The sequence below is a fragment of the Varanus komodoensis genome, unplaced genomic scaffold (assembly GCF_004798865.1).
Source record: "Varanus komodoensis strain SLA01 unplaced genomic scaffold, ASM479886v1 scaffold42, whole genome shotgun sequence".
Classification (NCBI taxonomy): domain Eukaryota; kingdom Metazoa; phylum Chordata; class Lepidosauria; order Squamata; family Varanidae; genus Varanus; species Varanus komodoensis.
In genome coordinates, this window is record NW_025335972.1 from 835,375 (window position 1) to 861,048 (window position 25,674).

The window sequence follows — 25,674 nt, forward strand, 5'->3', positions numbered from 1 at the left end:
CTGGCAAGATTGATGAGAAGCCTTTAGCTCCCTGAGTTTCTTTCCCAAGGCCTTGAAGTCCCTGGTGATCCCAACCACACCCTGCCTGGCCACATCGTTTGTGCCCACATGGATCACCAGGAGCGGCTGGTGACCCCCGGAGCGAACAAGACGCTCCACTCTGTCCTTCACATGCCGGATGCGTGCGCCCAGCAGGCAGCAAACCTCCCTTGTCTCCAGGTTAGGGCGGCACACCGCCGCCTCAGTGCCCCTCAGCAGGGAGTCCCCAACAACAATCACCCGCCGTCCTGTCTTCCCGGTTGTGGTGGGCGGCCGTGCCCTGGCCCTCACCACTCCTGCAGTGGCCCCCTTGCCGCTTATGGTCCCAGGCTGGGGGTCCTGCTGGTCCCCCAAAGCCTCATCAGCCCCAGCCTCCCCAAGCAGAGAGAACCTGTTTCCCAGCTCCAGTTTGGTGCCAAGAGAAGGAGGAGGCCGTGTTGGCCTCCTCCTCCTGTGGGTGACATACCTCCATGTCTCCTCGGCTGCTCCTCCTGTGGCCTCTCCCTCAACCCTCTGTCCATAGCAGGGCTGCTCCCGGCGGGCCTGGAGAGCTCTCTCAGCCCTCAGGCACCTCACCTCCTCTAGCAGGACCACCAGCTTGCACCTAGGGCAAGTGTATCCCTGCCTCTCCTGGGGGAGAAGGGCGAACATGTCACAGCTGTCGCAGCAGACAGCAACACCTGTGACTTCCGCCAAGGCCATCTCCTGGTCTGCCATTGGGAACCCTTCCGAGACCCTACCTTGGTCCCCCGCCTTGCCTGTCCTACAGTACCCTTCACTTGTCCGGTTCTCCCAGACAAACCCCCACACACAAACACACACAAGGATAAAATAAAATGTAAATTGGAGGAAAAACAAAGCACAGCACCAAAAACAAAAAAACAAACCCCCCCAAAAAAACAAAGAAAAACAAAGCAATCAAACAAAACGCATTTTCAAGTGTAGCTTGCTTTAAATCTAGGTATCCTTCCTAGCCAACCCTTGATGTTATTCACATTGTTACCTCAGCTCTTAAGACTGTACCACCAATACATGAGATTTCTCCTGACTGACTATGCTAACTTGCATCCAGCTCAGTCTAATAACGGCCTGGCAGGGTTACACTGCGATCCTTTTCAGCAGCAGACGCTAATCCCGAGTAATAAAAGGATCCAAAGAACAACTTCATCTAACACTATTCATGTTTTTAAAGCAGCATGCTTTAAACTGTCTGCCTTTGTGCATACATGTGCTAAAAAGGCATCCATGAGAAGCTGATTAAGAACATGGTGATGCACTTAAGACCAAATAAATCATTTAAAGTAGTGCTGTGTACTGCTCGCTTTTCTACTGCAAAGTGCTGTCAGACAAGTGAAATTTGCAACACAGAAACACCCTGATGTAAGTTTTTAACTCATCTTCCCCTCTAGTGCCACAACTCTTGTGCCCCCTATCAGTGCTTCAGGCCTACCTCAGAAAGATTGTTCTGGGACCTTTGAGGGTGAAGAAACTTCTTGGGGAGGGGATAGTTTCAGCAGGAAGGGCACAACTGAGAGAAGGGGTAAGTATCTCCTCTACCACTTTTTCATTGCAAATTACACTCTCTTGAGGATCCTTGGCAGTGTAAAAATGATCATCTGGCTAATGTTATATGGAACAATGTTGGAACATGTGGTCTGACTCTTAGTGAAAAGCAAAGCTCCAGCACTTCCTTCAATGCTTGCTGCCATTTTGTGAATTTCCCCACCTCTATCTGCAATCTTTCTTTAATAGTTTATGCTGGGGAGCAAAATTCACACATCCAGTTCCCATGCGACTTCTTTTGGCAGCATGCATCTAGACATATAAAGAACAAGAATATTAGCTGAGTTCTTTCCCACTTTTGCCTTGTCATATGAAGCAACATAGAAGGGTATTGTTCAATGGCTAAAATGAGTTCATGGGTACTCAGTGATTATTTGGAAATCTGTCTGTTTGCAAGACAGATCATTGCTAAAGGTACTAACCATCCTTGGTGTGAACTGCTGAACTGCAACAGGGGAGGTCTGGGCTTGTGGAGCTGCAGGGGGTGCCAAGGTATGGGTAGGTGGAGCTGAAGGCTGATTCTGGATTAGTGATAAAACATTGGGGTGGGCTGCATTCGTTGGCTGCTGCTGCACTTGAACCTGTATAAAGAATAATTAATAGACTGTTCTTAGAAATATGAAGTGATTGTCTGTGTTCCAGCTGCCCTGGTCTCTTCTGCCCTGTTTGCAGCCTCCTGTGGCCTATTATCTGGACAGAATGAGACACACTCCTGAGACACATTCCCTATAGCACAAACTGGTTAACCAAAGGTAATCCACAAAGCAAAATACTGTTACAGCATTAATAGGAAATATAAGGAGGTGTTTCAGTCCATCTACTGTACCTTTCATTAATGAACCTATGAAAGATTAATCCAGTTCAAGAGCCTTTTAGATTTTTTAAAAATCAATTTTAGGTTATTAAGAACCAGTGTGGTGCAGCAAATGTTGCTAGAGCATGACAGGTGAGATTCGAATTCAAAATCTTTCTGAAAACATTAGCTCTTGAAGTGGCCTTAAATACACGATTTACCTTTGGAACTCTAGAGTTCAATGTTAGCCAAGTTTTAAAGACATGGGCCCAGTTCATATGCCATGCCAACCTACAATGTTTGTAATTAAGTAAGTACATTGTGGATCGTAAAGTAGCATGATGGCATGCTGCTTTCTGCAGAACCCAAGGTTTTAAAAATGCATGAGCTGTTGTTACATGAGATTAAGGTTACAGAAAGTTTGTTTTTGAATTCCTGTAATGCAAATAGTTGGAATGTAGAGTTTGATTAAAAATGTGTCTCTATTTTTTATTCCTCATTAATTATAGACATAAATGCATACAAATAGATTGAATAAGGTTCAGCAACTAGAGCTTTCTACATTTGTTACTGAAAAACCCTACCACAAACATTTGTCCCCTACAGAAAGACCTAGAGAATCACTGGTAGGTGTTTTCCTCCTCTCATACAAACGCACACACTCAGGCAAGCAAACATACCACCCAGCCAGTTTGGGAATCATTGAGTTAAGAGTGCCTCATGACTCTCTGGCCCACTGACAATTTTCAGGTGAAAAGTAAATGCTGCAAAAATTGTGGCACATGCAGCTGGGAAGAAATTCTAGACATCTTTGGTGCAGATAAGGTTTAACCAGAATTTTTTTTTGCCATTGCCAATATATTCTTTGGAACAGCCATCTAGTATTCTAACAGTACTCCTACCTGCTTGTTGTTCAACCCCCATAAAAAGCTAGGAACATTGCTCTTTGCTTAAAATATGCTGGAAAAAGTCAAATTATGTCTCTAATCTACAGCCTATCTGCTTCTATTTACTTACAGACTGTGTCCTTACAGGCACCTAGCTGAAATAAATTGCAATCAGGAAGTTTTAACACCCCTTTAAACCCACAAAAATGGGTTTCAGGTAAGATTTTAAAAGTCAGAAAGCTGATTATGTATTTTAAATATTTGTTTGCTTTCCAAAATGGTTGATCAGAATAGCTAATAGGGCTGTCTTATACAAGAAGCAGAATGTGGATGCAGAATGGACAGTGGAGATAAGAAGTCACATTTTGAAATGCTTTTGTATATGAAAACTCCATGTAAGAAATTTTAATTTATGTTTGTTGATTTATATTCTATTAAACTCAAGATTCCTTACAACTGTTGAAAGTTTTTATGTAACTCACAAGCTGACAAGTTCCTGCACCAAGTGTTCAGAACTTCAAACAACCCCCCTTGGCTCTCTAGTGGCCCATAAGAGGACATGTCTCTTATGACTCTCTTTTTTCCAAGCACTGATTGTTGACATACTAGTTTTTGTGCAGCTTTTTCCTTATACAGAAGGTTGAAATCCCTCTCCCAAAGCTTTCTTACCATTAGTAAGAGCTTTAAGCAAAAATGTGTTGATATTTTTGCCCCCTTCCCTTTTGCCTTCAACTCTGTCCTCTACTAGAATGCAACTCCTGAGAGCTTCTCCAAAATGGAATTTGGCCCTCAAGCTGAAAAACATCCTACAACCCCCTCCTGCGTTAACAGAGCTTGGCTGAATGATAGAATAAAACAAGACTGGTGCTTTCTATCTCTGCATTCAACACAATTACAATAATCTATGCTGAAACTCAATACAACTATCTACACAGAAAAGACACCACCATAACGTAGCAGTATTATCAGACCAGGTATTTAAGAAAATTATATATCTTACCCCTGTCGTGGACTGGTAATGCCCCACCAGCTGCTGAGAAGTATAGATATGCCCTTGAACACTGTTGTCAGCTTGTGAGAGGTTGAGGGCTTGCTGGGTGCCTCTCATCTGTTCTGAAGAGAAGGCCAGGCTATGTTGGCTGGAGGTATCTGACAGTATAACTGATCCTGTCCCTTTTTCAGATAAACTGTCAGCTGTTTCAGTGTTAGAAGACAGAAAAGACTGAATATTAGTTCTAATACAGTCCCACTCCTCCCCACCACTGCCATATGTAAACACACACACGTGTGTGTGTGTGTGTGTGTGTATTAAAGCAAAATGCACCATCAAACATGCACCATCTACTAGGATCAGACATTTCCTCTAGAAATAACACAGAAAACATGAGACTACTTTCTAGAAGGGGGGAGGAAAAATTGGCTCAGACACTTTTTTTAAAAAAAAATAGCAGCATGTTGCTGCTAGCTGGCACCAGTAACCTTTTCACTTGCAACATTAGAAGCTGCCTTATATAAAGTCCAGTTCAGCATTACCTAGACCACAAATGGACAGCTTCTGGTCCTTCAAATGTTTTGGCCTACAACATTCATGATTCTTCAGCATCAGCTAGGGCTGATGAGAGTGGTAGGCCAAAACATCTGGAAGGCCACAAGTTGCTCACCCCTGCTCTACACAGACAGACAATGGCTCCCCAGGTTTTCAGACAAGAGACTGAATCTGGGACCTTTGGTGTGCAGAGCATGCACTCCACCATGGAGCTACACTAGCCCCAAACCTCTTTGGACTGTTAGCTTATGTTTCTACTATGATCTGATGCAACAGAGTAGACAGGATGTTGAGCTTAGAACAGGGTTCCAATCCCCAAAGAAGCCATAAAGTTCATTGTGTTAGGCTCTCCTAGCCTAATCTAACTCACAGGATTGTTTCAAAGACAAAATAAGAAAACCCTGCCTATCAGAATGGCATTCTATACAGGCTGAGATATACCAGGCTATTTAAATTCTAGAGCCTAGGTCTTTTGATCAAGGAACCAAAGCTTTTCACTGAACTCTGCTCAGCTCTGCCAGTAACACCAACACACCACTACGTCTGATTTAAAGAAAGGATGTAATCTTTATGAAGCCTACCTGCCTTCCTTTCTGTGTTGGTAGAGAAACTGTGACCCTCCAGTTGTTCAAGTGCAATTCCCATCAGCCCTTGTTAGCAGAGGCTATGGCAAGAGACCATGGGAGTTATACAACATCTGGAGCACCACATATTCCCCATTCCTACTACACTGCAAGGGCTGCATCCTTATTTTGAAAACAGAGCTAACTGCAAAGTAATCAAATCATATGCTAATCGAATACTCTGGGGAAGCAGAATACCAAAAATGAGGGTTAGATCCAGTGGTGTCATTCTACAGACAGAACTGCTTCTATTGACAAAAATGGGAGGGGGTGATTCCCCTATCCTCCCCAGATCCCTACATGCCCTCAAAATCCGCCACAGAGCACTGGGGAAACCTCTGGAGCAGAATTTTGGGTGACACAGAGTTTCAGGGTAAAGGAGAGAGGAACAAATTTAACTAGTGAACTCTCACTACTGTGGTGCTAGATTTAACCGTAAGTCTTATTTGCAACATAACATTAGTATGTATTATGAATAATCAGATGCATTATTCTATAATAATTGTACTAATACTTGAAATTGGAGCATTTCAGTGGTTTCATGTTGAATGAAGACCAGCAGAGAAGAGGAGAAGCTGGCAACTCAAAATCATATTAATCTTCTGCAAGTTGTTTTTTCCCCTGTATGATAAAAGATTGTATTCCTAATCACAATGCATGGGTGTGAAAGCTGGATGGTGAAGAAAGCTGACAAGAAGAAAATTGATCCATTTGAAACAGAGTGCTTGAGGAGCCTTTTGTGAATATCCTGGACTGACAAAAAGGCAAACAACTGGGTCCTAGATCAAATTAAGCCAAAACTTTTCCTAGAAGCAACAATGACAAAACTGAGCCTATCATACTTTGGACACATTATGAGAAGGCAAGACTCACTGGAGAGGACAATCATGCTAGGAAAAGTTGAAGGCAGAAGACAAAAGGGAAGACCAAGTCTGAGATGACTTTATCCATAAAGGAAGTCACAGCCTTGAACTTGGAAGAGCTGAATGGAGCTGTCATAGAACAACTTTTTGGAGAGTTTCAGTCATACAGGCCCTTGTATCTTATCTCCTAGGGAGAAAGCAGCTGCATTGGACAGCAATTCTGAGCAGTCAAACAGCTGAGAAATAAATGTTTAACAGTGCCTTTCTCCTCTCACTGGCTACCTCTCAGGTAAAAGAAACATGGAACCATACCTAAAGTGTAGTTCCACTCTAACCTATACAAGAAGATTCCTACTTGCCAATGAAGTGAAACATTTCTAAACAAATGGTCGAAAACCACTCTGACCGTATCTACTCAGCTACTGTTGTTGTTCTCACATAAAAACTCAAAAGACCATTGCACAAATTAATGTACTCCAGGGAAGTGGGTTAACATGAGCTTCAACAAGTTATAATGTATATGCATTTGCCAACAAAGTAAACCAGTCATGGAAATAAATGCCATAATGTATATGGCATTGGTCAACAATGCAAACTAGTCACAACCACAGAAATAAGTCACAGTTTACACACTAATTACTGTCTGATGAACTAGTGAATAACTAACCCATGAGGCTAATAAAGCGTTAAGGAAAGACATTTGGCAGAACAATAACACCACAGATTTAGGAAGACAGACTGTACTTAGCTGCTCATTACCAGTGAGGGAGGAGCTGTGCTGCATTTGTTGAATGGTCTGCTGTCGGACGTGTTGATCAACCTCTGTTTCCTCACATTCAGTCTTGCTTTGCTGGGCAGGAGTGCTGAATGAGGAGCCCTGAGGCTGGAGTAATGGTAGTCCACTTGGCAGCTTGCTTTGAGAGTCCCTCCTCTCCTCCAGGGAGCTCACCTGCCTTCGTTCCCTTATCTTCTTGATCAGGGCAATACGATCCCGGATGGATTTAGCTACAGCTTTGGAGTCACTTTCATGGAAGAATCCTGACTTAACCTACACATTCAAAAAAGCAGAGGGCAGTTAAATATCATTCTATTTTTCCTATCAAGAATCCATATGTGCTTAATTATGTTATGTTATTAGAGTAGGTACCAGCAAGAGACCCTCCCTCTTGCTGGCACCTACTCTAATCCATCCCATTGTAATGGACTTGCATAGACCATTTATCAGAGAACTATCAGACCCTTTATCTAGAATGTCAGACTAAGAACAAGACACTCGCCCTCAAATTTAAACGCTGCTACATTTTGGATATAGGTTATCAAATTAAGCTCTAATAGATTAAATAGATCAATACTAGGGAGTAGTCATGTAGCTGTTCCAATATAAGTATCTTACACTAAATTTCCCCTGGAAAACTTTACTTTCCCTGCTTTAGATGTTTTGAGAGTATAATTATTATTCTAGAACGTTTGATAATTGATTTAGCTTGTTAGAGGGTGTGAGATAGAAAAAAGATAAGCCTTAGCATCACCATATTAAAGTTCTAGATAGAAAGTACAGACCTCACTGCCAATCCTACTCTAGTGTAACAGATTATCAGGAAAACATTTATAAAGTACAAAGGAGTTTGTGCTACATACTTGAAGTATCCATGAAAGAATTTCAACTAAAGGACATGCCTGGGGACATACCTGGTTCACACATAAAACTAACACATAGTTTGTTTAGCCTATAGCGAACCCAGGGGTTCTTCCCTTACCCTGTTTGGCAGAAAACTATAAAAGCCATGTTTTTATGATTCAATACACTGAATAGATTGTTTCCTCCTATTTCCTGATCTTTCCTTGTATCACACATGTCTCTGTGTTGCTACAGTGTTGGCTTGGGTTTTTAGCCATTATTCCTTTCACCACTGTAACCTGGCAAAACAATGAATAACCTACAGTTCTGAGTTACCATGTAATGAAAACCAACAGTTTAAACAACTCAGATTTCACAACCCAATAGCAAACAATGGGTTGTCTTTCTGAGTTACTCATGGCTAGCAATCTACGGTCTATTAGCATGGCTGGACTGCATATCAGAATGGAATAAACCATGGGTTAAATAATACATGGGCTGGTGTTACGTGCAAACCAGGTCATGGATTATATTTTCAAGTAAGTGGGATGATGATTTATTACAGTGGTACCTTGGCTGACGAACTTTATTGGTTCTACGACTCTGGTCGTGACCCAAATTGGTTGTGAGCCAAGTCAAATTTCCTCATAAGATTCAACATAAATAAGGTTAATTAGTTCTGTAACTAATTTTTTTAATCAGAAAAATCTGAAGCAAAGTGACAAAGAACAACAGAGATCACAGTCATCTCCCCTCTCCAAGCACGATCGCAGCCATCCCCCTGCCCCCGCATGTCCGCAATTGCGCCTGTGTTCCCTACATGAGAATGACAGCAATCGCGGCCATAGATGTGCGCAATCACTGTCACGGTCAGGCAGGGAGGATGGGCGCAATTGTGGCCATCTCACCCCCTCCAAGCACGACCACAATCGCACCCATGTAGGGAAGATGGGCACAATCGCAATTGTCACCCAATGCGAAGTTCACGACCCGAGGCAAAATTTTACTGAAATTTCTGTTCGCGACCCGATTTGGTTGGGAACTGAGGCCTTCATGAGCCGAGGTACCACTGTACCCCCCAATAGCCAGAGTTCTCTGGTAAGGTTAAAGGTAAAGGTTTCCCTTTGACATTAAAGTCCAGTCATGTCTGACCCTAGGGGGCAGTGCTTATCTCCGTTTCTTAGCCGAGGGAGCCAGTGTTTGTCCACGGACAGTCTCCATGGTCAGCATGACTAAACACCAAAGTGCACAGAATGCTGTTACCTGCCCACCAAAGTGGTACCTTTTTATCTACTTGCATTTGCATGCTTTCGAACTGCAAGGTTGGCAGGAGCTGGGATGGAGCAACGGGAACTCACCCCGTTGTGCAGATTCAAGCCAGCAACCTTTCAATCAACCAGCCCAGCAGCACAGCGGTTTAAACCACTGCACCACCTGCATCCCTCTGGTAAGGTTACAAAAGATTAAAAACCTTAAAATACAAAAGATCATATAAAATCCATTTATATACAAAAATGTAAGCACTCAAAAGTAAATATCCTGGGACCAGGACTGCTGTAAAATACCAGAGGGTAGAAATCTTAACCTGGTGCTGAAACGATTACAACATTGATGCCAGGCAAACTCCAGTGAGGAGAGCATTCAGCTACTTAAGGGTCTCAGATGATCATCTAGCTTAGGTTCATACCAGGAGAGGCACGCCATCAGGCATTTAGGTCCTGAGCTGTGTAAGGCTTTATTGGTCAAAACCAGCACACTGACTTGGGCTGGGAAACATACAAGCAATCCAGTGCAAGCAGGCCAGATAATGGACCACGTATGGAATTGATCCCCATAATCAACCTGACTGTCATGTGTTTCACATGCTGCAGTTTCCAAAAGGCTAGCATCACAGAGTGCACTGAATTACTCTAACTTGGAGGTTACCGAACTGGAAACTACCACGGGCAGGTTACCTGTGTTCAGATAAGGACAGAGCCAGGCCACCAATCCAAGCTAACACAACTGAAGCTATCTGAGCTTCAAGTGACAATGATGACTCCAAGGGAACCTCCAAGCTACAAACCTGCTCCTTCAGGGGGAGTGCAGCCCCATCTAGAACAGGCTGAGTTCCTGAAGAACTATCCACCAGCAGCATTTCAGTTAGTTCTGGACTCAAATTTAATTTATTAGCCCTCATCCAGTTTGTCTGCATCAAATGATAAGACATTGAAACATAACCACTTGTTAGTTGTGCTGTCAAAGCAGAAGCTCTTGCCTGCCAACTGCTCAAAGTCACTACCCAAATCTAGCCAAAAAGAAAAAAGAAAAGAAGGAGGGGGGAACAAAACAAATACCCCTGAGCAGAACATTATAGTATCCTGTGAGGCAAGAATTCAAAGAACATCATTCCTAGCAGGTGGGTGGGTGATGGTTAAGCAATAGTCCCTTGCATGCATACACATATGCATACAAAGAGGTGAACAGATGCAGTGCTATGACTCTTTTCTGTATCATCAGCTGTTACTTGTCAGGCTGCCATGCAGTCAAATGTTTTGTGAAAACAAAACCAAGGCAACAAGTGAGGAAGAGTGAAGAATCTACAGTACAAACAGATAACATGGGCAAAGACGATAGAGGAAACATAGCCATAAAAGGAGGGAAGGAAGATACTTGGCTACATTTATACAATATCTTAATCATTCGTTGCCTGGTTTATCAGCAGCATATTGTAACTGAGTATAATAGTTCCAACCCTGATGAAATCCCAGCTTCATGAAGCTTCAGAAGCCATGTGGGAGAAACTGCTCATCCCTGGTTTCTTATCTGATCATATGATCCTCCTCAGTTTGTACAAGTATCCTGAAAATGTCTGTACAAGTACATTTCATGCCTTAAAAGTAAAGCCTCACTATCTCATTAGACAGAATGGATGCTCTTCATTAACAGCTATGATGACTGAATCATGCATTTTCATAACTGACAGAATGATTAATACATTAATTAAAAAAGAGCCTGCCCTCCAATAAGATTTATTAAAGTTACTTACAAACTAAAAGTTAGTAGCAAAATACAAAATTGCAAAAAAGAAAAATGCAAACACAGAAAAACAGTGTAACAGCAGATTATACATGTTGGATTCAACTATTACTTTTTCAGACTTCAGGGGAAAGGTGAAATGTTAGTGCATAGACACTCAACTTATGAACATCTCCTTGCATGTAGAAAACTAGAGAATCTAGAAGAGCAATTTCATGGGATGAGGGATTTGTTTCAGAAAATCAGATCCCACTCTTTCCTTGATCCCAAAGACTGCTTTTTAAGAAAGAAAGAAAAAACTGTGAAGACAGAACTTAAAATTTCATCCTAGTATGTTAGAGAAGGTTCTAGACTTGTATACTTTGGGGGGGGGGAATTGGAACTCAGTTGGGTTTACTCTATTTAATCCTGTTTAGAACTGCGCTGGAAAAAGTATTTCAACTTGTAAACCAATGCTACACAACATAGTTAAGATTTACCCTGCAAAAGACATTTGGATGGCAGCAACAATTATTTGTTTACTGGATTCATATCCCACTTTTTTCTTACAGTGAACTTAAAGTGGCCTACATCAGTCTCTTCCTCCTGCTGCTTTCAATAATATCCCTACAACAACCATGTGAGATAGGTTGGGCTTAGTGTCTGTGACTGGCCCAAATTCACCCAGATGGCTCCATGGCCGAGCAGAAGTACAAGTCAGTTTGCCTGAGTCCCAGCCCCACGCTCTTAACCACTACACCTCACTAGTTCTCCTGAATTTTGACAATACAAAGCTCAATAAAATAGACTGCAAAAGAGTAGATATAAAATGGTGCACAGCAAATGCCATGTCTGAAATGAGGCATGAGAAGTAACTAAAAATTCTGCCACATAATGGAAAAAATGGTAAAAGAAGCACTCACCATTTCACAAGACACTTCCTCAGGGACATCTATCTCCAAATTGAAACTGAACTCAATGGCTTCATTGTCTTTGTGTTTGCCTTTCAACTTCTTGGGGTCTTCCACCCAAAGCCTCAAAGCCAGGGAGGAATTCAATCCATCATCATCCTCTGCCAGTTCTACTCTGAGTCCAGTGTCTTCAGCAAAAAAGGCATGGTTCAAGAGGTCTTTAATGGACAGCCTGATGGTGAGATGTGAGAAATGACAGAGTGCATTTCATACCAGTGGTATAATGACAACTGGTGGCCTGCTCTTCACACAAATATTATACTTCCCTCAGGGCCCCTTTAACAGGAATTAAACCTATTGATTTCTTTTTTTAAAAAAACCCTCCCAGTGTGAGTTACAAATATTTAAAACAAGGACAACCAATAACTTAAATGCAGCATGTCCAAAACCTGAAAAAGACTATCAGCTAACAACTAATACAGCTGATACATTAACAGAAAGCTAAATGAAACAGAAAGACACTTTGTCTTCATAAAGGCAGATAAAAAAACTAAATAGATTTCTTGAGGAAGAGAATTTTAGAAGTAATGTATTCTACACACCATAGGGATATTGATTTAGGTTTGGATACAGAGAAGCATTAGTGGAAGAAAGTGGTTGGAAGATGATTTTCCTGTCCCAGCTCCCTGAAAGGTTTCTCCCACCCATGAAAAAGAGTCTTTAGTTGGTTTTCTATCAATCCCTTCTTCACTGAGCACATGTATTGCATTATAGCCCACCTGATTTAAGAAGGCGCTGACCTACAATGGCGGGTGAGAAAACCACTTTCCATCCAGCCCCAACAAACAGTGCTTCTCTGAATCTCTAGGGCTCCAATTCAGGAGTCTTTCAGAGGAACTAAGCAGACACCTCCATTTCACTTACCCCAAGACCATGCTACCAGTAAAAGACAAATTGCTGATAAAAACAAATAACCCTCCCCACAAAAGTCCAAAGTCTTTGTCTTTTCTTTAATAACCCATTGTAATTCTACTCCTTTTGCAGAAATTACAACACAAAATGAAGTAGTGCAGGATCCCAGTGCTTTAGAAAAGCTAGGAAGAACCAATTAACTCCTGCCTCTCTGTTTTAAATGATCAGCTCTCACACTCTTCCATGAACCAAGAATAGCCTTTCTAGGATCAAAGCTCATCTGTTTAAATATACACCAGAATGTTAATTCCTCTATTTTTTACTGGTTCCCTGGGCCTTCCACTTTCCTTTATATACAGTACCTCATGCACCCCAAACATTTTGAATACAAGCCAGGCAAATCCCAATTTAGCCATGTGATATACATTGTGAGAGCTTAATTTCCTTTGAGTTCAAAGGGGCTTATGCAGGTGCTTAGAAGTGCTATACACAGCAAGAATGCTTCACTTAATCAAGTCCTTTGTTACAAATGCCAGCAAACTCCTATTAAGAGAAAAAAGGCTACTTCTTAATTTATGGTGCCCAAAGCAACTGGAGGGGTACAAAATGGAGGACCTGCCTACCTTTCAGACTTGTTTTGCCGAATACATCCTTCAATTATTTCTTTCACCTCAGGGTCAGTCACCTTGTTAAAACTAGCAGGTTTAATGCCCTAGGAAAGAAGAGATGTGGTTGTTAATAGATAATACCCAGTAGGAGTTCTCCCTGATGCAGCTAGAGAGAATTATGGAAAATCCCCAATTTACAGTGGACCAAGTAGAGTTTTAAATAACCACACAAACACTGATCTGAAGGTTACTTGGAAGTAAGTCATACTGATTTCAGCCCAGCTGTCTTACAAACTGTGGCCATTATCTCCACCCCCTGCAATTTTGTTTGAAAATCCCAGCTATTGCTTCTAAATCAGATCAAGCTGGATATCCAGGCTTTATGCTACATTGTAAAAGGGATCAATATCCATTCTAAACTATTTGACTAATCTCTTCCTTTAGCTTTATCTGGCAATTCACACTCATGACTGTGCATGAAAATTAGCCTAATGAAGAAAAGCCTTCGATCCTTTTTTAATATAAATGAATATACAACATAGACTCTCCTGTAAAATTTTTTGACACAGTAGTGAGCATCTCAGTCCTCACTTTCCAAAAACATTTCTCTAGTATCTATTATCAGTTCCTAGAAGTCATAAAGACAGTCAATGCAATGTAGTAGCTACTCTAGTTACAGCACAGATAGGCAATCTGGTACTCTCCAGGTGCTTCAGACTACAATTCCCAAATCCAAGCTAGCTAGCTAGCTAGCTAGCTAGCTAGCTATTTAGTAAACTTCTATGCCGCCCCATTCACCGAAGCCTCGGGGCGGCTTACAACAATAAATAAATACATATAATCATATAAAAACAATATAATTGTAAACGCCCTGGCCAAGGATATAAAATCAATAAATAAGCTAACAATTAAATTCCGTTTAAATAAAAAGGTCTTGGCCTGGTGCCGAAAAACATATAACGGCAGACCTCTCTGGGGAGCACATTCCATAGATTGGGCACCACCACAGAGAAAGCCCTCCTCCGGGTACTTACCCTCCTAATATCCTTCACAGAGGGTTCCCGGAGAAGGGCCTCTCCTGCTGATCTCAAGGAGGGGAGGGCACGTATGGACATAAGCGCTCCTTTAGGTAACCAGGACCCAAGCCATTAAAGGCTTTATAGGTAATAAGCTAGTATGGGTAAAGGTTGGGAACTGTGGGAGTCATGGTCCAAATATCTGGAGTTTACTATTACTGAAAAACAGAGTTCAGTTAGTAACAGGGAGATCTGGATTTTACTCTCCACTCTGCTCACTGGCAGCAAAAACCTAAGCATATAACTCAGAAATATGTCTCACTGTATTCAATCGGCTTATGTTTTGAATTGTGCACTGGCTGACCTGGGACCAACTGCCATGTTGCCCTGAGCTTTTAGGAGAACAGGTAGATATAAAAATAACACTAAATAGGAACTCAATGGGAAGTTGTAAGGCAAAGTATGATGGAAGTTATATATCGGTCTCTTTTACAGGATTACTGTAAAAGACATGTAAGATGCTCTGAAATGGAAAAGTCTCTTCATAAATATTATTTTTCATTATTTTTATTAGAAAATTAAGAATGGCTTCTGAAAAATCTTTCCCAAACTACTTAGTATTATCAAAGTTTATTTAAAGATAAAGACAAATAGCTAAATTGTGTGTCTACTTATCTATATACAGCCTCATTTCAATACTTTCAAATCAGAATTTTTAAGCCCCCAGTTGTGAGCTGACCATCTGCCAGCAGAACAGAACCATGAATAAATGCCCACCTCCATCAATGGACATAGGAGGGTTGTAGCACAGTAGAAAGGAAGGGACATTATATAACAAGAGCAGAAGTCTGCTTGAGCTACACTGGATTTAAGCCTTTGAGAACATGTAATCTGAGAAAACAAAGACACTTTTGTTCTCCAAATGCTGAAAGGAAAAGGTATATTATCAAAACTGAACACTTTAAAAACACTCCCACAATTTCCAGCACTTTTGAGTGCATATATCTAGATATCTCTATATAACTTACAAATTATTACATAAATATAATATACCCATTGATGGCCACAAAAGAAAACTTGTGGTCTTCATCAAGGGTATATTTACTGTTAAGATGCAGCTGTTATACCAGATAAGTCACCACAAATCCTACATACGCATTCAGAACAAGATACGAGTATATCCATTTCCTAATGAATAAGCATAAATATTGCCATTGATTGTTTGGATACTCTGGCTAGCATGATCAAATAATCTATAATGTTAAACAATTAACATATATAAAATTAAACTGTGCAATGTCCAGAGGAAACCCTGCCCCACCCCAGTATCATGACAAAAGGAGAGGCAGCTGCTTCAAACAGTGGATTTTGGATGTTATCAAGCAGAACAGAGTAGCAAAAAAAAAAAGCTCAGCTCACTGGGCCCTGTGAAAATGAACAGCTGGGATACAGCATAGTAGCTCCTGCTCATGCCAATTTATGCAGAAGAGCTTCTCAACAGATGGTTGGGAAAGAGGTTTCCATTTGAATTTTCCTCCTCAAGCACCCCAATGTTTTGGACTAGTCCGTATGATAGGACTTTATAGCCAAGCGGAAGAATGCCAATATACGGAATAAGGTGAAAACTGCAACCAACTTGAGGATATGCCGTGCATTAGCCAGAGATGAAACATGTGCAGTGATGTCAGTGACATTTTTCTGTATGAATCAACACAGTTATCATTGGAGTTGCCAGTCTCATTATGAAAGAACGTGTCAGTTGGGAAGAAAAGATTGGGTAGGAGATTGACATTTGGTTGGCCCACTAGTGACTATTCAGACTTTGGACTGGGCAGCAACGAAAATCAAAAGATCTGGACAGACGTGTGGTTTGTTTGAGGAGCCTGTTCCATTTGACTTCTGGTGCAAGTTAGCAATCAAATAACAACCTAATTTACCTATTGTCCAATCTGAATGTCAAACAACACTTTAAACCCTTTTGGTGAACATAACATCTGAAAAGGACTGTAGGTGGCGCAGTGGTTTAAACCACTGTGCTGCTGGGCTGGTTGATCGAAAGGTCGCCAGTTCAAATCAGCACAATGGGGTGAGTTCCCATTACCCTGTCCCAGCTCCTGCCAACCTTGCAGTTTGAAAGCATGCAACTGCAAGTAGATAAAAAGGTACCACTTTGGTGGGCAGGTAACAGCATTCCATGCACTTTGATGTTTAGTCATGCTGGCCACATGACCACGGAGACTGTCTGCGGAAAAGCACTGGCTCCCTTGGCTAGAAACGGAGATAAGCACCGCCACCTAGAGTCAGGCATGACTGGACTTAATGTCAAGGGGAAACCTTTACCTCTCCATGGATCACTGCCTTGTCATGGTGAAGGGGCTTGTGTAGCTCAATGAAGCTATGAGCTATGCTGTGCAGGGCCACCCAACACGGACAGAACATAGCAGAGAGCTCCAACAAAACGTGATCCACTGGAGAAGGAAATGGCAACCCTCTCCAGTATCTTTGCCATGAAAACCCCATGAACAGTACCAAAAGGCAAAAAGATATGACACCAGTAAGATGAGCCCCTCAGGTCGGAAGGTGTCCAATATGCTACTGGGGAAGAGAAGCAGGTTGCTTACCTGCAACTGATGTTCTTCGAGTGGCCATCTGTGCAGTCACACATATGGGTACTGTGCCTGCGCAGTGCCTTTGGCCGGAAGATTGACAGCTAACGGTTTTTGGCGGGAAGCTCCGCTCCCCTCCCCCATAGCCTATAAAGAGAGGAGCGTCCGCCATTTGTTCAGTCTTTGATGACCGAATGTGCGCCCCCTTGTGGAAAAATTCTCAGTATGAGATAGGAAAAAAGGGATCGGTACCAAGAAAAAATGGGAAACTTTTGGTACCGATGAATGAGTCCACTCACCGACACCGAGCGGGGCCGGCAGGTGGGTTGTGTGACTGCACAGATGGCCACTCAAAGAACATCAGTTACAGGTAAGCAACCTGCTTTTCTTCGTCGTGGCCTCTGTGCATCACACATATGGGTAGATTAACAAGCTTACCATCAAAGGAGGAGGGAAGGTGTCCTCATTGTAGGACGGAGGAGAGTACAGCTCCACCGAAGGAGCAGTCCCGTCGAGCCTGAACATCGAGACGGTAGTGCCTGGCGAAGGTGCAAGGGTTCGCCCAAGTAGCGGCTCAGCAGACGTCATCGATCGGAACTCCGGATGCGAATGCAGAAGACGTAGCGACAGCTCTAGTGGAATGGCTTCGGGGAACTGTAGGCAGTTCGAGCTTAGCTAACTGATAGCACAAGATAATAGTGTGGACTATCCACTTAGAGAGCCTTTGAGGTGTGACTGGGTCACCCTGATCTCTAGCCAAATATTTAATGAACAGTTTATTGGATCGCCGAATAGACTCCGTTCGCGATCGATAAAAGGCTAAACAATGCTGAACGTCGAGGGAGTGCAAAGATCTTTCCAAGGGATTCGACGGCGATGGAAAAAAGGCAGGCAATACAATGTCTTGTCCTGTATGGAAAGGTGGAGACTTTGGGCAAGAAAGATGGGTCGAGACGTAAAACGACCTTTTCTCTGTGGAAGTTTAGATAAGGAGGGTCGATGCGGAGGGCACAAAGCTCACTGGCTCTCCGGGCTGACGTGACAGCTACAAGGAACACCGTCTTCCACGAAACTAATCGGAGATCCACAGTCGCCAAAGGTTCAAAGGGGGCCTTCATAAGGGCCTGTAGAACTACAGAAAGGCTCCACGTGGGCATAATCGGTCTAATCGATGGATTAAGAGTATACAGTCCTTTCAAAAATCTCTTGAGAATAGGATGAGAAAATAGGGATGATCCGTCGACTAAGCCACGGTAGTAGGCTATTACAGCCGTATACACTTTAATAGAAGAAGGCTTCAGTCCAGAGTGATGCAACTCCAGAAGGAACTGAAGAATTTGTTCAATTGATGAGACAAGTGGGGAGAACGAATGAGACTCGGCAAAGGTGGAAAACCGTTTCCATTTAGCCGTATATGACTTTCTTGTGGATGGCTTTAGAGCAGAGTCGATAATATGCTGAATCTCAGGGTGCAAGAGCATTGGATTCAAATTCGACAGGGTCTGTCTCGAACCGGATGGTACAGAGAGACTGTGGCAGTGAGAGGCACCTGCATGGCTGGATTCGAGAATCGGAACCGAAGCGGTCGAAGTGATCGTCGATACCGATTAATTAATAGAAGCTGTCGGATTCGAGGCTCTCGAATCCATCGTCAGCCCCAATGGAAGGTCATCATCGAATCCGCCACGCTGTCAGGTTCAATGAGAGCAAGTCCGGGTGACGAAGTGTGCCATCCATTTGCGTTATAAGATATGGAAGTGTCGGAAGATGAAGAAACTCCCCGCAGGAGATGTCGAGCAGTTTCGCAAACCACGTTTGACATGGCCACCAAGGGGCAACTAGTATCCCCGATGCACGGTCGCTCACTATCTTTGCTATGACCCTCATCAGAACAGGGATTGGAGGGAAAGCATAGAAGTTGATGTTGTCCCAAGGGATCATGAATGCGTCCCCTAGGGATGCTTGTCCGATTCCCGCTCTCGAACAGTAAGTCTCGCATACCCTGTTCCGTCGAGTAGCGAATGAGTCCACATCGGGGAACCCCCAGCGCCTGAAAAGGTGGTTGCGCGTACAAGGATCCAGTTCCCACTCGTGAGAAGTGAAGATGTGTCTGCTGAGAAGATCTGCATGCACATTGTCCGTGCCGGCCGGATGAACGGCCATCAGAGTAATGTGTCTCAGAATGCACCAGTCCCAAATTCTCATAGAAAGCCTAGCTAAGGTCGGTGACTTCGTCCCTCCTTGCTTGTTCAGATAAAAAACGGTCGCTATATTGTCCGAAGTTATCTGAACGACCCGATGATGAAGGAGGTCTTCGAAAGAACGAAGGGCTTTGAAGACTGCCAGCAGCTCTAGGAAGTTGATATGATTCTTGGACTCTAGACGAGTCCACGTTCCCTGGGTAGACAGGCCAGAGCATATCGCCCCCCATCCTAGGAGAGACGTGTCAGTGCCGAGAGTTATCGAAGGAGGTTGCGCCCTGAAGGGGACTCCCATCATGAGATTGGTTGGCTTCAGCCACCAGCACAGGGAGTGGAGCACGGAAGACGGGATCCGAATCCATTTCGACTGTGGGTCTCTTTGTGGATGATACACCTTGAAGAATAATTGTAGTGGGCGAAGCCGAAGTCTGGCATGTGGAACTACGGCAACTGTGGAGGCCATATGCCCCAGGACCCTCTGGATGGATCTCGCTGTAACCGTTCCCTCTCATCGAATTCGATGGATATGGCGAGCCAGAGTCCGCTGTCTGTCCTGAGGGAGGAAGGCTTTCTCCAACGTCGAATCCAAGCGGGCTCCAATGAAGGTGAGCGTCTGTGTCGGAAGAAGAGAAGATTTCTCTGTATTAATACGTAGTCCCAGACTATCTAGTAAGGTACGGGTTGTATGGATGGTGTCTAGGAGTTCTCTGGATTGCGAGACCAACAGCCAGTCATCGAGGTACGGGTAAATTTGTATGCCCTGAAGGCGTAGGAAGGCACAGACAGGAGCCACACATTTGGTAAAAATTCTCGGAGCTGAAGCCAGTCCGAAGGGTAAAACTTTGAACTCATAAAGTTGGTTTGCAACCGCAAAACGAAGAAAACGCCTGTAATTTGGATGAATTGAAATATTAAAGTAGGCGTCCTTCAGGTCCAGTGAGGCAAACCAATCCCCTCTCCTTAACAACGGCAAAATGTTTTGAAGGGTGGTCATACGAAACTTTCTCGGTATAATAAACTTATTCAAGTCCCGTAAATCCAAAATCGGACGTAAACCACCATCCCGCTTGGGGACCGTAAAGTATCTGGAATAGAATCCGTGGAGTCCGTCAGATGGGAATACTTGACGAATTGCTCCTTTAAGGAGAAGTTGATGTATTTCGTCGAGAAGTACCGGCGAACATGAAGTAGACCGGATCGGACTCGATGGAAGAACGATGTCGAATTCTATTCGATAGCCGTGTTGAACGATGGATAATACCCACCGGTCAGATGTGATGGACTCCCAAATGGGGAGTCGGCTTTGGAGCCGGTCCCCGGATGAGAGGGGGGTGGGTATTAGAGGCGCATGAGGAGTGGTTCGCCAGTCCCATCAGCGCTGCCTCCGATCGTCGAAACGACGGCGGCCCTGTTGGAAGCGCTGTTGGGGCTGAGGGCGGCGGCGCTGCTGCTGTTGTTGCTGGAGGTGTTGCGGCAGCTGTCTCTGTTGGTATGTCTGCCTGTAGGATGGCCAATTCCAGGACCACTTACGTCAGCTATGTGACTGGATCTCCATCCTGCGTGCCGTCATTCTTGACTCGTGCAGTTTCTTGAGTTTGTGGTTGGTACACAAATGGAAGCGTCCGGAACCATCAAAAGGCATCTCTTCTATTCGCCGCTTGGTTTCCTCCGGGAAATTACAATTCCGAAGCCATGTGTGTCTCCGGAGGGAAACAGCACCGACCAAGGCCCGGGAGTCAGTGTCCACGTGGTGACGTGCTGTGGACAACTGCTGCACCGCGACCAGCATGGCTTCTTTGATCAGGACCTTCGCAAGGTCACCCTGGTGGTCTGGAAGTGTGGAGGCAACGTTGTGGAGGCGCTGCATAATAAAATATTGATATCGCGCCAACGTTGCCTCGTAGTTAGAAATGCGAAGTCCTAAGCCCAAGGCAGCATAGACCCGCCTGGCCAGGGAATCTATTTTCCGGCCCTCCTTATCCCTCGGCGCCGTATATCCCCTCACCTCTCTGCCTTGCGAGGATTTGACCACCGCCGAGTTTGGTTTCGGGTGCTTTAGCAGGAAGGGGATGTCTTCTTCCCTGACCCTGTACATAGATTCATATCTCCTGGACGTCGGCTGAGGATGTGAAGGTAGGTCCCAGGGCTGCATCATTGCCTGCCGCAGGGTAGTTATAAGTGGCAGAACGATAGAGGTCGATTGCTCCCCGCGGACGATGTCGTAAAACTTGTCCGTCAACGGTCCCAGGCGCTGGGCAGCGTCGATGTCCAGGGACTGGACAAGCCTTGACATCAGCTCCGCGAAGGAGACATGTGACTCATCGGGTGACGCAGGATCCTGGGATGTCACCACGACGTCCGGGGAGGTTGAATCTACATCAGAGTCATCCGAATCAGCACCATAGTATGGCGGGGCAGAAGATGATGACTCCGCCGGTGATAAGGAGCGGCTGCTTCCGCTTTGTGGGGATCGAGGCGGCACCCTCCTCGAATCCACAGACCGCAGTGGAGGTGAGGATCGCGCTCTGGGAGCAGGGTAGTACCCCACAGAGAGCGGGTCTCCCCAAGGTTGGTAGTAGGGACGACGCCAACTCTCCGGGCGTTGCTCTACCGAGCGGCTCCTCCGATTCCCTGGTGGGGACAGGCCAGCTTCTGTCTCCAATGTCACCATGGGCATCGGTGTCGGTGACCTCGCTCTAGGAGGGGAGTCCTGGATTTCCCCATCCGAGATAGACCCCCGTAGAGTTGGAAGGGGTGCTGGCGGGAGGTCAACCGCACGTCGGGGAGACCCCAAGGGGTGACCCACATGGCCTCTTGAAGGATCGGTTGGGGCGGGGTCAGTATCGTAACCGCCACCGGTACCGAAGGGCCCATCGGCTCCGAGTCCCGATTTTGGGAATGGTCCGTAGACTTAGCCTTCTTTGGAGGCTTAGAGGCCTTTTCCTTTCTGGCCTTCTTATGGCCTGCCGGCTTCTCTTCGGCATGTTTGCGCTTCTCATGCCTCTTTTTTGGCGAGGCAGAGGGGGCCAGCGAAGCGGACGCACCTTCATCCGAAGGGCGTGAGGGTGGAGCCACAGAAGCGGAGCCAAGTTTTGGGATAGAGATGAGCGTGTCTGATTGCATCAGGGCCCTATGCGAAAGGAGCCTCCGAAGCCGATTCTCACGGTTCTTCCTAGCCTGCTTAGAGAAGGCTAGGCAATGAACGCACTTATCCGTCCTATGCCCCTCTCCAAGGCAGAGGAGGCATAGGTCGTGCGGATCAGTAGGTGCCATTTTTGACCCGCAGTCCGCACATTTGCGGAAAGCCGCCCACTGCGCCATCGCAGAAGAAAGGAGAAAAAGAGAGATAGTGCAGAGGGTAAGTATATACTTTTGTTTTTTTTGTTTTTTTGTTTTTTTTAGATCGAAGAAGAAATAAGAGAAAACAACACAGAAACGGGAAACGAAGAAAGGGGAAAGTAGTTTAAGGGCAACATATAAGGAGAGAATCAAGAATAGCCAAAGCGAAAGTAGAAAGCGGCACGAGGCACAGCGAACGGCAGTCGCAAAGACTGAACAAATGGCGGACGCTCTGCTCTTTATAGGCCATGGGGGAGGGGAGCGGAGCTTCCTGCCAAAACCGTTAGCTGTCAATCTTCCGGCCAAAGGCCACGACGAAGAACGGAGGGCTAGTACTAGTAGCGCCAGAAAGAATGAAGCGAATGGGTCAAAGCCGAAAGGACACTCAGTTGCAGATGTATCTGGTGGTGAAAGGAAAGTCTGATGCTGCAAAGATCTATACTCCATAGGAACCTGGAATGTAAGATCCATGAATCAAGGCATGCTGGATGTGGTCAAACAACAGATGACAAGACTCACCTTCACTTAGGAATCAGTGAACTAAAATGGACAGGAATGGGTGAATTTAATTCAGATGACCATTAGGTATACTACTGTGGGCAAGAATCCCTCAGAAGAAATGGAGTAGCCTTCATAGTCAATAAAAGAGTAGGAAAAGCAGTACTGGCATGCAATCTCCAAAATGAGAGGATGATCTCAGTTCGAATCCAAGCCATTCAACATCACAATAGTCCAAGTCTATGCCCCAACCATTGATGCTGAAGAGGCTGAAGTTGACTGGTTCTATGAAGGCCTACAACACCTTCTAGAATTAACACCAAAAATGATGTCCTTATCATCATGGGGGATTGGAATACTAAAGTAGGAAGCCAAAAGATAACTGGAATATCAGGCAAGTTGGGCCTTGGAGTACAAAATGATGCAGGACATAGGCTGGCAGAATTTTGTCAAGGGAACATGCTGGTCATAGCAAACACTCTTTTCCAACAACCCAAGAGACGACTCTACACATGGACATCACCAGACAGTCAACACAGGAATCAGATTGACTATGTGCTCTGCAGCCAAAGATGGAGAAGCTCTATAACGTCAGTAAAAACTAGACCAGGAGCTGACTGTGGCTCAGATCATGAGCTTCTCGCTGCAAAATTTAGGCTTACATTGAAGAAAGCAGGGAAAGGTAGTTGGCCACTCAGGCATGACCTAAATCATATCCCTGATGAATATACAGTAGAGGTGATAAATAGATTTAAGGAATTAGATCTGATAGACAGAATGCCTGAAGAACTATGGATGGAGGTTCGCAACATTGTACAAGAGGTAGCAACTAAAACCATCCCAAAGAAAAAGAAACGCAAGAAAGCAAAATGGCTGTCTGAGGAAGCTTTACAAATAGCTGAGAAAAGAAGGGAAATGACAGGCAAGGGAGAAAGGGAAAGATACACCCAATTGAATGGAAAATTCCAGAGAATAGCTAGAAGAGATAAGAATGCCTTCTTAAATGAACAGTGCAAAGAAATAGAAGAAAACAATAGAATAGGGAGGACCAGAGATCTCTTCAAGAAAATTGGAGATATGAAGGGAACGTTTCATGCAAAGGTGGGCATGGTAAAGGACCAAAATGGCAGGGACCTAACAGAGGCAGAAGAGATTAAGAAGAGGTGGCAAGATTACACAGAACTATACAAGAAAGAGCTTAACATCCCTGATAACCATGATGGGGTGGTCACTGACCTCGAGCCAGACGTCCTGGAATGTGAAGTCCAATGGGCCTTAGGAAGTCTGAGCAACAACAAAGCTAGTGGAGGTGACAGTATTCCAGCTGAACTATTGAAAATTCTAAAAGACGATGCAGTAAAAGTGCTACACTCAATATGCCAGCAAATTTGGAAAACTCAACAGTGGCCACAGGATTGGAAAAGGTCAGTTTACATTCCAATCCCAAAGGAGGGCAATGCCAAAGAATGTTCAAACTACCGCACCATTGCACTCATTTCACATGCTAGCAAAGTGATGCTCAAAATCCTACAAGCTAGGATCCAGCAGTATGTGGACCAAGAACTACCAGAAGTACAGGTAGGATTTCGAAGAGGGAGAGGAACTAGAGATCAAATTGCCAACATACGCTGAATCATGGAGAAAGCTAGGGAGTTCCAGAAAAACATCTACTTCTGCTTCATTGACTATGCTAAAGCCTTTGATTGTGTGGATCACAACAAATTGTGGCAAGTTCTTAAAGAGATGGGAGTACCTGACCATCTTATTTGTCTCTTGAGAAACCTATATGCGGGTCAAGAAGCAACAGTGAGAACTGGACACGGAACCACTGATTGGTTCAAAATTGAGAAAGGAGTTCGGCAAGGTTGTATACTGTCGTCCTGCCTATTTAACTTATATGCAGAGCACATCATGAGAAAGGTGGGGCTAGATGAATCACCAGTTGGAATTAAGATTGCTGGGAGAAATATCAACAACCTGAGATATGCAGATGATACCACTCTAATGGCAGAAAGTGAAGAGGAACTAAAGAGCCTCTTGACGCGGGTGAAGGAGGAGAGCGCAAAAGTTGGCTTGAAACTCAACATTAAGAAAACTAAGATCATGGCGTCCGGTCCTTTCACTTCCTGGCAAATAGATGGGAAAGAAATGGAGGTAGTGACAGTTTTATTTTTCTGGGCTCCAAGATCACTGCAGACGGGGACTGCAACCAAGAAATTAAAAGACACTTGCTCCTGGGGAGGAAAGCTATGGCAAATCTAGACAGCATACTAAAAAGCAGAGTCATCACCCTGCCAACAAAAGTGCGTATAGTCAAGGCTATGGCTTTCCCAGTTGCAATGTATGGCTGTGAAAGCTGGACCATAAGGAAGGCTGAGCGCCGAAGAATTGAGGCCTTTGAATTGTGGTGCTGGAGGAGACTCCTGCGAGTCCCTTGGACTTCAAGGAGATCAAACTGGTCAGTTCAAGAGAACAACCCTGACTGCTCTTTAGAAGGCCAGATAGTAAAGACGAAACTCAAATACTTTGGCCACCAAATGAGAAGGAAGGACTCCCTGGAGAAGAGCCTAATGCTGGGAACAATAGATGGCAAAAGAAGAAGGGGATGGCAGAGGATGAGGTGGCTAGATGGAGTCACTGAAGCAGTTGGTGTG

The 25,674-nt window shown here is 44.3% G+C and overlaps 1 protein-coding gene across 1 annotated transcript in view; it reads right to left on the reverse strand.

The window, feature by feature from the left end:
* WNK3 (WNK lysine deficient protein kinase 3) overlaps positions 1–25,674 on the reverse strand; it is a 134,070-nt gene that overhangs the window by 57,415 nt on the left and 50,981 nt on the right. Inside the window, exons 5-9 of the mRNA XM_044443419.1 lie at positions 13,376–13,464; positions 11,853–12,072; positions 7,074–7,362; positions 4,283–4,476; positions 2,025–2,183 (exon numbers count right to left, since the gene is read on the reverse strand). Coding sequence (XP_044299354.1) covers positions 2,025–2,183; positions 4,283–4,476; positions 7,074–7,362; positions 11,853–12,072; positions 13,376–13,464 — 951 coding nt within the window. The remainder of the gene's footprint in view (positions 1–2,024; positions 2,184–4,282; positions 4,477–7,073; positions 7,363–11,852; positions 12,073–13,375; positions 13,465–25,674) is intronic.